Here is a 12,347-nt window from a genome sequence, read left to right as displayed (position 1 = left end):
TTTTTTGGTTTTTCTCCGGTACCGGGAACCGAACTCACGACCTTGCGCTTGCCAGGCAGGCGCTTTTTGCCGCTGAGCTAAATCCCCAGCCCCTATCATTGCATTTTAGAATAAATATTACAAGAGAGATTGTTAGGGTAGAAAATGATAAGGAGGGTGTGGGTGCAACTCAGTGGTAGAATGCTTCGCTAGTTTGCACAAAGCCATGGGTCCTGTCCCCTGGACTACAAAACAACAACAACGATGAAGAAAGAGAGAGAGAGAAAGGAGAGAAGAGAAAGAGAGGAAAGAGAAGAAAGGAATGAAGCTGAGACTGTCAAGTGTTTTATCAGGGATGTTCTATGAGTAGATGGAAGGTTTCAAGTACAAAAGAGAATTTCAGGATAGAGAAAATAGTTGAAACTCTGAAAATCAAAAGCTAGTGCATACAGGATGTGTGGATCAGTGTTCTGTTGCTGTAACCAAATCATTGAGGTAATCAGTTTAAAAGAGGGCAGATTGATTTTTGGCTTACAGTTTTGAGGGTTTCAGTCCATGGCCGTTTGGCCACATGGCTTTTGGGCCTGTGACAAGGCAGCACATCATGGCGGTAGCATGTGGTAGACCAAAGGTGGTGGCTGGGAAGTGAAGCAAAAAAGAGAGAGAGGAAGGGATTGGGGTCCCAATATCCCCTTCAAGGGTGGTATACCCCTCCGCCCACTGCCCTAACTTCCTCCCTTGAGCACCTCAGCCTGCACTCTCTACCCCATACTGGAGTTTGGGGTGGCCTGTGCACTGACCTACATCTCCACCCTTTGTTTTACTTTTTGAGGTGGGGTCTGGCTAAATTACTAAATTGGCTGGACTCAAACTTTTGATTTCCTGCCTCAGCCTCCCAGAGTGTTGGGATTATAGGTGTGTATGACCTTGCCTAGCTGAAGGTCATCAAGGCCATCTCTTGAAGATTTCACTACCTTCCAATTGTGATGGCCAGCCCTTTAATAATAGGCCTTTGGGGGACACTTATATAAAACCTAGCACATGACCTTGGTAGACACTCATACAAGGGAAAGGAGAAAGAAGAGGAAACAGGAAAGGCACATAGACATAGAAGGGGAAATGGGGCAGTATGGCCTCACACAGAAGACAGAAGGAAAGCTTTCAGTACAGTATCAGTTCCAGGGTCATGCTCATAGTAGAGGAAGATTAGGAAAGAGGAAGACTGAAGAGAAGATAACCCTATGTAGGGAGAAGTAGTTCTTTAGAACCTTTTTAGAAGACTACTTATCAGTGGGCTGGAGTACAGGTTAGATTGTAGTGCTTTGTTAAAGAAATATAGTTCTCCAGATAAACAGACTTAGTATGGTTACATAGTGTCTATAAGAAGTAAACTAAGGAGAGGCTTTCTTTGGGGTGGGCATGTTTGGTTTTTATTTTTATTTTGAAGATGGGGAATTCAGAAACATATTGGAAAGCAAAAGAAAAAAGGCCTTTCAAGAAGAGTGACTGAATATGCCAGCAGAGGAGGAGCAACTTTAAATAGTGATGGAGGGGGAGGAATTAGAGTTTATATAGGTGAAGGGATTTTCTTTAAGGATTTTAGAAAATCTTAGGGGAATAGGTAATGTTGGCATTGATCTTCCGAGTTTATGAAACACTTTCGACATATGCAGCATATAAAACCGCTTGGTATTGACTTGTTTTCATTTTACAGATGTGGAAACTGAGAAAGAATAAGTGATTGCCCTTGGTCATATAGCTGTAATAGTGGAACTTACACTTAAACACATGGCTCTAGATCTTATGTTCATTTTACCAGAACACCCTTTCTGGTAGGGCAAGTGATTTAGTAATGACAGCACTGTACGAAGGGCCTCACATGAAGCAATCTGAGTTTTTCATTAAGGTATCCAGTTAAGTTACTGCAAGTGATAGGATTTGATGGCAAAGTGGAATTGAGACTTAAAGACATTGAGTGCAGTACTGAGGGGAATGTGCAAGGAAACAAGCTGAATTGAATGTGATGAACTTCAGGTGGCCAGGTGTATCTTGTGCTTTATCTTTTTTCTTCAGCATTCTATTACTTTAGAGCAGAAGTGGAGAAAATAAAGTACAGGGATGACTGGGCGTTATGTAGTGTATAAGTACACACCTACCCATAAAATATTAGAGATTCTTTTGGAAAATTTTGGGTTATGTGAGCTATTACACTATCATAGTTCAAAAAATCTAGTTTTGTCACTATAGCTGCTGCTGCTTCTCTTCCTCCTCTCTTCTTCCTTTTCCTCCTCTCTTATTCCTCATCTTCTTTCTCTTCCTCCTCCCCCTTCCTGTTTTCAGTGAACTTTTGTTTGGCTTACTACACCATGTCACCAATCCCATTTTATACTCTAGCTAAATATAATTATTGATATGATGAAGTTAGGTTGTTTTGAGTTGTGACAGAAATGTCAAATTATATTATGGCATTTACCAATACAGGCAAGTATACCACTAGCCAGACATTCCTTGTATTTTGGTATAGATCATAGAGAAAATGATCTTTTTTCACTTCTGAAGTAGTTTCTCTAATTATCAGTTTTTTTGGTTTATCTGCACTGAATGGGGAATCATACTTTACCTAGGTGGAGTATAATTACATATTTTTAAAAGTCCTTTAATAACTGATGCTTTGGTTATTTTCATTTCATCATCAGGTTAAGAGAGATGAATCTGGAGCAATACATGTTACTAAGCAAAAGTATCTTCACCTGTACTATGATCTCATCAACTTTACTGTGAGTGTTGTTCAAATTAAATGTCTCCATTTATTTCATACAGTTATTCTGCATCCATTGTGCATCAGAGCTACCAGGATTTCTGCTATGAACTATGACCACTAAGTTCATACGAATGTAGATAGCATGAAGTACTGCTTGTAATAATTGAATAAAGTCAGAACTTGTTCGATGCCACATAATTACTGTCCTTTGGCTTGAGATTCTTCTGAACACTGGAAGGATTAGGCAAAGTTTCCTTTAATGCCTCTCAAAGTGGAGTTTGGGTTCAGAAGAACAATAGGTGTGTTTATTCAGGATCATTTACCTACTATTTCTAAAAACACATTTGTGTACTTCTGAACTTGTCCTTGTGTATATACATGAATATAGTCAACCCTAAATATAAGGAAATGGCTCATATTTCCCATAAAAAGACTGGAGGTTCCACATATAGTTTTTTTTTGATACTGGGAATCAAACTAATGTTTTATACAGTTTTATTACTTGGTTTCTTAAGTCAGGACTGGAGGTCCCAAAGGACCCTTGATCTCTGCCTCATCTTTCTCATAAAGCAGATAGCGCTTACTAATACTAAAATATTTCTTCATTTTTCTCACGAATACTTTCACGTTTACTGCTCAAATCAACAATTGCTAAAGGGATGTCACAAACATCCTTTTTGATTTCTAATATTGTTATTTCCAACAAATCTCCTGTTATTATTTCATAAAAATAGTCATTTCCCTGTTGAGGACATGTACCTTCTGAAATATTAAATCCTGAAAGGCAACACAGAAAGGCTTGCATGGGACTAACAGAAACTCAGAGGACTGACTATTCAAGAAGGTTTTTGGAGCTCAGCATGGTGATGCAAGCCTGAAGTCCCGGCACTTGGGAGGCTGAGGCAGGAGGATCATCACTAGTTCGAGACCAGCATGAGCCATACAGTGAGTTCAAGGCCAGTCTGAACAACATAAAAAGACTCTGTCTCAAGAAAAAAAAAAAAAAACCAAAAAATAAAAAAAAAAAAAACATTTTCAGGTCCACACAGTCAACATTTCCAAAGTCCGTAAGCTTGATAGATAAAAGATGATCTTCATTTTTATTAGTGATATGTACTGTATAATAGTGTCCACCTTTTCTATATTTTATCATACAAGGACTTCCAATATGAGGACAGCAGATGCTATCACCCCAGTCTATCGTCTGCTTTCCAACAGTTTGTACTCTTAATTTCTAAATACTGAAGTTTCTCAGTGTCAGCAAACTGACACCAGAAATACTTAGGTCCACCTATCACTGTGACATAAGCTTTTACCATCTTCAGTCCATTTGGGGATTATTCCACTTAAGAAATACTGAAATGTCAGTGTCTGGATTTGTTAGTGGACTTCCCATAGTCACCTTTGATTATTTGGGTAGAAAAACATATTTGAGATATTTTACTGAAAATATACCTGTTAATCATATCTTCTGCTATGATCATGTGTTCATTCGCAAGAATAGTTTCCTATCTGTCTTGGAATATGACAGATTCACACCTTATTTGAGCGTCATCAGTCTTCTGGGAGAAGTAACTTGTCACTTCCTTGCAGTCTATGTCAGAAACCAAAGTCCCTTTATAAAACAGTGAAGGTACAGTTGTGGAAACAGCGGATTCCCGAGGTCAAGCCTACTGATTTTGTCCATATAGACCACAGAAACACTGCCATAATCTATAAACTGCACAGAAAGGCTGTGAGGTTCTTGTTTTTGACCATAGCATGATACTATAAATTGTCTTCTGAGAAAATGACACATAGTATATCTCCCTTTTGCAAAGGGCCTGTATAGTTCTGGGGCCTCATTTTCCTATCGTTTAATCTCTCCAAAAGGTGACTAATTTCAGCTTCATCTTCTGTTAACTGAACATAAAAGTCTGAAAAGTCATTAATATGTGAAACATTCACAGTTTTATTTATTTATATTTATTTATTTAGAAATAGGGTCTCACTGTGTAGCCGAGGCTATCCTTGAACTTGCAGTGATCCTCCTGCTTCAGCCTCCTGAGTGCTGGTATTATAACTGTGTGGCATATAGTTGTTTTGTTCTTTTTTTTTTTTTTTTTTTTTTTTTTTTTTTTTTTTGGTCTTTTTGAAACAGGGTCTTTCTGTGCAGTTCAGGGTAGCCTTGAGCTCACTTTGTAGCCCAGGCTGGCTTCAAACTTGCAACAATCCTCCTGCCTCAGCCTCCTGAGTGCTGGGATCAGAGGCGTGCGCCACCACGCCTGGCCACACAGTTGTTTTAAAGCCTCGTATTATAGCCTTCTATGGGAACTCAGAAAGTTTTAGAAGCAAATCTTTGTGATATAAATCTCCTATTCCCTCTGGACAAGCCTCTTTCTGTCCCTTATATTGTATCCAGTCTAGTGGGATTAGGGCTGTGCCAATCCAGTCAGTGTACTGATCCAGCACCTCACCACAAATCAGTCACACACTCTAGCTTGAGCCCTCTCTGAAAAATCTCTGTGACTTCATGAGGCTTTGAGGGGACATCTAGACACAAACCATAGCATATCATATGTAGAATAATGTTAAGAAGGTAGCTGAACAGAAGACTCCAGAGACTTCTGAAGTTTTAGCAGCCTTATAAGTCTCTCTTCTACCAAAACATGGCATGCACTCTGGAAGAGTGTCAGTAGATCCACAACGTTAAGCAATTCATTGTGTACTGAGCCCAAAGCAAACAATGTGCATTTTCATTCCAGGTTGTTTTGCTGTGCATTATGTACAAAATCACTAAAAGCTTGTATTACCTTTTCATCCCAAACAAAGGGATTTCCCCACCTGGCTAATTTAAGCTATAAAGATTGCACCTGAATGTCTGAGCTCTAACCTTGAGAAACTCGTCACTAGTTGAATAAATGTTCCTCACAGATACTGCATCTTTGTCTCCATAATCTACAAGTAGTATTCTGATGCACTCGCTACTCACCAGGGCTCTGGACCACTGTCCATTTGCTGCTTTTTTTGCTAAACAAACTGGGGAGACCCCCTGATAAGGGGCTGCTGTGGCTTTGCAGTAGTCATCAATGTCACACATTAGAATTCTAAATTCTTGTGTGTTCCTAGCCAGCTGGCACCAGATATTGCCAGTTTTCAAAAACATATGAATGCTTTTCAAATTCACATGCCAGCCTTGCACAGGGGCCTTGGTAGTTTCTGTGTCGTTATAGTTTTAGCATGTGTACTGCTGACACCAGTGCTCAGTTGTACCTGTGATTCTGTTTTAGCCAGGCAACCTTGGAAAGTATCTAAAAAAGCCAGCGCTGATTTAAAGTTTTATAAGGTCAAAGTGCCTTTCCTAAATGATGTTTTGTTTTGGAAAATAATTAAGAAAATACCTTGTAAGAGTTCCTTGTAAAATATTTGCATATCAAATTCCCCATTTCTGAGAGAGATTTTGGAGGAGGAACTTTATAGTGGCCAGTGTATAATGTATAACTTTAGCATATGTTAGGAGAAAATCAATCTGTTTTCAATTTGGTTATCTTTGTTATGGCATTATACAAATAATCTCTGATAACATGGAATAGGTCATACAAATATGTTAACATGAAAATCAGAGAAAGTACAAGGAAGTACTTTGAGTAATATTTAGAGAAGTTTGGAAGGAAATATATTTTGCACATAACTCCTATTTTAAAATGTGTATCACTTTAGTGCTAATAATCGGTGCTTGATCAGGTAGGTTTATGAAATTTCATTTGTCCTTTCATTTTCACTAACATAAAAAATAAAAATGAGGGATTTGTCAGTGTCCTGAAGTTGTTTGTGCCAACAGCTTAAAAAAAAAAAAACTTACAAAGCTCATATGTCCTATAATCTTTCTATTATAGCTCTTAGTCATCTCATCCTATCAAAGTGTCATTTTAAAATTAGTTAAATTTTTTTTTTTTTTTTGAGGCATGGTCTTGCTACATACTTCAGGCTGGCCTTGAACTCACTGTGTAGCCCAGGCTGATCTTGAACTCACAGTGATCCTTTTGCTTCAGCCTCCAGAGTGCTGGGATTACAGCCATGCACCACCATGCCTGGTTCAAAGTGTCGTTTTAACACTGTTAAAAGTCAGTACTATGTTTTCTCTGGACTGTCCCTGAGTATTTTGTGCTGTGATTGTGTTATCATGCAAGTCATTAAATGGATAAGGTTCTCAATGCAGTGTAACTGAGTAGTCAAGTTTTCTTCTTGTCCCAGTTGATTATGTGAGCTGGCCTTCATTTTTATTTTGTTTTGTGCTTGCGTTGCAGTGGATAAACTCACGCACAGTTGTGCTCTTAGATAGTGTGGAGAAGTTGCATGTGATTGACCGCCAGACACAAGAGGAATTGGAAACAGTGGAGATCTCAGAAGTTCAGTTGGTTTATAATAGCAGCCATTTCAAGTCACTTGCCACTGGAGGGAATGTTAGCCAGGCACTGGTAAGGTAACCCATTATCTTAGTTTTGCTTTGATAAATTTGCTATGTTGCTTTTTCTTTCTGAAATAGGAAATGTGAGGACTTATTTTCTTGTTTTGAGGTATTTCTTTAAAAACGACTGGGTTGATGTAGATGTGGATGCATTTGTAGGTATGCAAGAATGCAAACCAAAACAATATCCCATTTACCTTTTCTTCAGAAATGTGACAATTTCACTTAATACCACAGTTCTAATTTTTAAACTAAAAAAAAGAAATTGAAAATTTGTGAGAAAGAATTTATAAAAATAGAAAGTTTTTAAAGAAGTTTAACTTGGTGGCAATAAGCCTTGTAGATTTAAAGGGTAAATAACTAGAGACAGGTTGCCTTTAATGTAAACAGAGCTGTAACCTGATTCAGTGAGAAACCAGCTCAATTCCTTTGCCCTTCTTCATCAAGTTTTTGGTGCCCTTGATGAAGAAGTTCAGTCAAGACACATAGATGGCTGTGTAGAAATATAGGTAGCATTTGTTGCAAAGTAAACATAGACTTACACCTTCAAACAAGAAGGTGGGCTGTGTCACGAAGGCATCTGTCCCGAGTGTGAGTTTGGATCCTTTTTATGCATACAAAAGTTACTCAAGGGTTCAGGGAACTATGGGGATTATGATACTTATTGACATTTCTCTTAGGGAAGTGTTCTAACTTTGAAATATTGATATTTCAAAAAGTCTTCCAAGTCCCATTTAGGTGGCCAGTGTTCTGTCAGTAGCCTTACTCATGTAAGAATCTAAATTAGGTCTCAGCCCAAGGAAGGAAGGTCTTAAAGAATGCTCCCCTTTCTGATGTCATTGAGTGTAGGCCATGGCACCCAAGAATGCTGTGTGCCTTGTTGTAAAAATAGACAACCAAGTGGCCAGATACCTATCTGCAGAAATGTGCAGTGTGTAACCTTAGAATGCCATTGTGCTGTATGTTCACTTTAGGTCTGAGACCTAAAAAGTGATTATAAATGTATTAAAATCTTTGTTTCTTTCCCTAATATAATTGGCAAAGCATGCTATTTTGAACCCTCTTTCATTCATCTCTCAGGCCTGCTAATAATTATGCACGTAACATTGAGGCTTTGGAACTATTTGGGTAATAGCATAAAGGCTTGGCCAGGTATGAAAGCTGTGGGGTTGAAAGGCAAAGATGTCTTTGAGAGAAAGACAGAAGATTCTTTAGGTATAGATGATAGATGAAATACAGAAACCTACAGGGGAGAAGGACACAAACAAAAGTTACCACCAACCACAGTATTATCATGTTATAGGAAACTACAATAATGGCATTAAGCAATTAGTACAGGCAGTTTGTAGTTAAATCACTGAATGTAGTCTTCTGTTTTCCTAAATCACGAATCTTTAAACATGGAAATTAGACTATTGTGAGACTTCCCTGGGTAATTTCTTAATTAGTAATGATGATCATGCTTAATGAGTATCTGCAGCATGATGTATATGCATTGCTTAAACCACTCTCATAATTATAACTTAAGAGCATAAAATACTTAGGACAGGGTCTTTCAGTCCTGTAATCTAAAAGCCAAGAAAATCCAGAATAGGAAATGGTAGTGCAATGGAATTTATACTGTCATTACTAATGAAGTAATAATAATTATTATCCTATACTTAGATATTTTTCTTGTGTTTGATTGGTCATTAAAAATACTATTAGACTTCGATTTTATACTCTTTTTTTTTTTTTTTTTTTTTGGTTTTTCTCCGGTACCGGGAACCGAACTCACGACCTTGCGCTTGCCAGGCAGGCGCTTTTGCCGCTGAGCTAAATCCCCAGCCCCTCGATTTTATACTCTTAACCAAGATGGAATTGTGGGGATTGGACTTACTCTTCTGCCTAAAATAACCAATGTAATGGTAATACTAATAATAGGGACAAAACAGAGACAGTAGTTTTCAAGACATCAGTAATGATAGACAGGAATCTCTGACAAACTGGGGAACAAATGATCTGAGCACAGTGACTGAGCATCCAACCCTGAGAGTTTGTGGGCTGTGGCTCAGGAGGACAAATGTACCTGGAGCCTGGAGGACTCCAGGGGTGAGGAACAGAAGTGAGATTGCAGGAACTCAAAAGTGGGCCGAGTTTGTAGGACTGTTTGTAGTACTGGAGAGAACATTATGAGTGTCCTTGAGAGTTGGGCAGACTACTGGTTAGCAAAATGCATATAAGGAAACCACCCAAGGGCAGGGAAAGAACCAGTGAAAAGGTTTTGAGGGAACTCTGTCTTGTGCCCACCCAGGGTTAAGCAGAGTGTGCATCACACCAACCTTTAGAAGGGACAGCTTCATGCTTCACAGGGTCCTGGTAGAGTATGCAGAGGCATTTTGTCTTGGTAGTAGGGAATTAGGATTGAGTAAATATTCTTCTGGTACCCCCTAAGAAATCCTGGAAGCAAGATCAGAAAAGAAACTATTTCCAAGTAAAATAACTGTCTTACAGAGCAAAGCATAAGAGTAATAATAGGAAATAGAAATTTCTAGAACCCAAAATACAAAATTCACAATCTCTGCCCTCTGGTCAGATTATTAGACATGGAAATCAGAAGAAAAATATAATCTATAGTAAGGATAAAAATCAAAGCTAACCCAGACCTAACACAGATGTTAGAATTAGCAAAGACATGATAGTTATTAAAACTATGGTCTGTATGTCCAAAAAGTTAAATAGAGGCATGGAAGATATTAAAAAGATACAAATGTGAGGAACAATACTAGTTCTACACAAAAGTCTTTTAGAAAATAGAAAAGGTTATTCTTAAGTCATTTTACAAGGCTTGGTAAACTGATAATAAAACCAAAGACTTAATAAAGAACACTGTAGACAGACTAATCTTCTTATGAGCAAAAATCTCTAACAAAATACTACCAAATAAATATCAACAGTGAGAAAAAAAGTAATAAATCAAGAGTAAATGATGTTTAACCAAGGTAACATTTGAAAGTCATGTTATTTACCATATTAGTAGAAAAGAAAAACGATAAAATTTTCTCCATTAATGCAGAAAGAGCATTTGACAAAATTCAGTATCTGTTCCTGGTTTAAAAACTCTTAGCAAACTAGGACTCAGGGGCCGGGGGGACTGTTCAAACTCACAATCTAGGGCAACTACAAAAATCCTACAGTTAACATCATATTGAAAGCAATACTGCCATCGTCCACACCGAACCAAATAAACAAAACAAAAACACCCTCAATGTGACTAAGCCTCCTAGAGAAAATGTAGAGGGCAGAGGAAGATATTAAACAGTCCTGTGAGGATAGCCAGCAAAATCCAAGCAGTAGGAAAGTGTAGAATAAATGTTTCAGCTGGTTCAACAAATAAACTTTAAAGGAAATAAAGGATTGAAGGAATAGAGGCAAAACTTTTAGATTAAGAGATTTGTGATTTTGATCCTGGGAAATAAAATACATAAAAACAACAAAGAAAAATCTCAACATTTGCCATTACACAATTTGAAGTCCAAACACTGGCTGGATATTCGATTTTGAATTATATTAATGTTTCCAAGTATATTAATGAGTGGTAGTTATATTAGAAAGACTCATTTTTTAAAAAATGTATACTGAATTTTCATAGATGAAATTTGCAGAATCTGGAATCTGTAGGGAAGTGGTAGAAATATAGATGAGACAGTACTGGTGATGAGTTGATCATTGATGAAGCTGGTTGGTGGATATATTCAGGGATTATTCTTTCTACGGTTGTATACATTTTTAAGTTCTCCTAATAAAGTGTTACGAAACAGTGTCACAGTTTTCAGTTATTGGCCACATACATTTTGACAGGTAGCTAACTATTAACCTGTTTAAGTCTCACAAAAACTGTCCAGGGTTTTTCAAAGATGGGAAAACTGAATGTCAGAAGTTTGAAATTTGTTTAATATCATAACCTGGAAGTGACAGAGCCAAAGTCTGTGACTCAGTTTTATCAGTGAGTGTGTGTTCTATGCTGCTGGGCTCTGCTAATACAGTGCTTTGTCTTCATGTTTTGCTCTTGGGTTTTATGTTGATATTTATTTCAGAGAACTGGGAGGTACTATTTTTCAGTCAGCCCCATTCCTTGCCAGAAGTAGTGACTGTCTATGTAAAAAGCGCAGGTTGCCACGATTTTCCTTCAGATTTACATATTGGCATCATTCTTCGCTTTCCACATTATTCTGAAAAATAGAAGGGCTCTTTATGTAAGTAGAGAATTACTTCTTGAGCTTTGTCTTTTCTGTAGCATTTCCACTGGCAGATTGGTAGTTGGCATTTTTTCTCTGCTCACTAGTGCAGTGAAACCATGTTGACTTAAAATGTTGACTCTATAGTCAACAGTCTTTAAAACATAATGAAGCTTCTAATGCATGCAGTTTTTACCTTGTTAATTTTTTTTCAGGCTTTGGTTGGAGAGAAGGCTTGTTACCAATCCATCAGTAGCTGTGGTGGTCAGATATTTTATCTGGGGACCAAAGTAAGTTCTTCTACTCTGTCATTTGGCATTTGTGTATAAGGCAGTTGTTGGTAAAGAGGGATAGTGTCTTGTAAAATGCGCACTGATCAGCAGTGGTCCAAAACTTAACATTAGGCAGTCATGATTTTTAGTTAATTGATTTCTTTCCTACTTTTAGCAGATAGGATGTTTAGCACTGAGCTATATCCCCAGCCCTTTTTATTTTTTATTTTGAGATGGAGTCTTTTTAAATTGCCCAGGTTAGGCTTAAATTTGGGGTCCCCCCCACATGATGCCTCAGCCTTTCAGAGTGCTGAGATTACAGGTGTGTATCACCACACCCAGTTGCTTGTTTTCTTGATTCAGGGATATACTTTCATAACCTTCCTTGACATTTGTTTTAATGGTGAGGAGGATACCTAATCATGTATATTTATCATACAATTGACATGGTGTTTAGCTTAGGTAGTTTAGGGTACATCTACTAAACTGCTTTGAGGCATTTGACTTAGAACAGAAAACATTGGAATAGGAACTTTCTGTATATCAATTTGTTCCTGTGCTTTTACTTATTTTCAATTTAAATGGAGAAACACTTTTTATTATTAAAAATTTCAGTGATGTACAAAGCCCTGGGTTTGATCCCCAGCACTGTTAGAAAGAAAGAAAGAAAG

The 12,347-nt window shown here is 37.7% G+C and overlaps 1 protein-coding gene across 2 annotated transcripts in view; it reads left to right on the top strand.

Moving 5' to 3' along the window:
• Positions 1-12,347, top strand: part of Vps8 (vacuolar protein sorting 8 homolog (S. cerevisiae)) — a 211,019-nt gene that overhangs the window by 47,830 nt on the left and 150,842 nt on the right. For both annotated transcript variants that reach the window (XM_005383304.2, XM_013513539.1), the window contains 3 exons: positions 2,676-2,756; positions 7,027-7,197; positions 11,620-11,694. In XM_005383304.2, coding sequence (XP_005383361.1) covers positions 2,676-2,756; positions 7,027-7,197; positions 11,620-11,694 — 327 coding nt within the window. The remainder of the gene's footprint in view (positions 1-2,675; positions 2,757-7,026; positions 7,198-11,619; positions 11,695-12,347) is intronic.

This window comes from Chinchilla lanigera, unplaced genomic scaffold, assembly GCF_000276665.1.
Source record: "Chinchilla lanigera isolate Chin_1 unplaced genomic scaffold, ChiLan1.0 scaffold00019, whole genome shotgun sequence".
Classification (NCBI taxonomy): Eukaryota; Metazoa; Chordata; class Mammalia; order Rodentia; family Chinchillidae; genus Chinchilla; species Chinchilla lanigera.
Note: the sequence above shows the minus strand (reverse complement) of the source record. Positions and strands in the feature narration are given on the sequence as shown.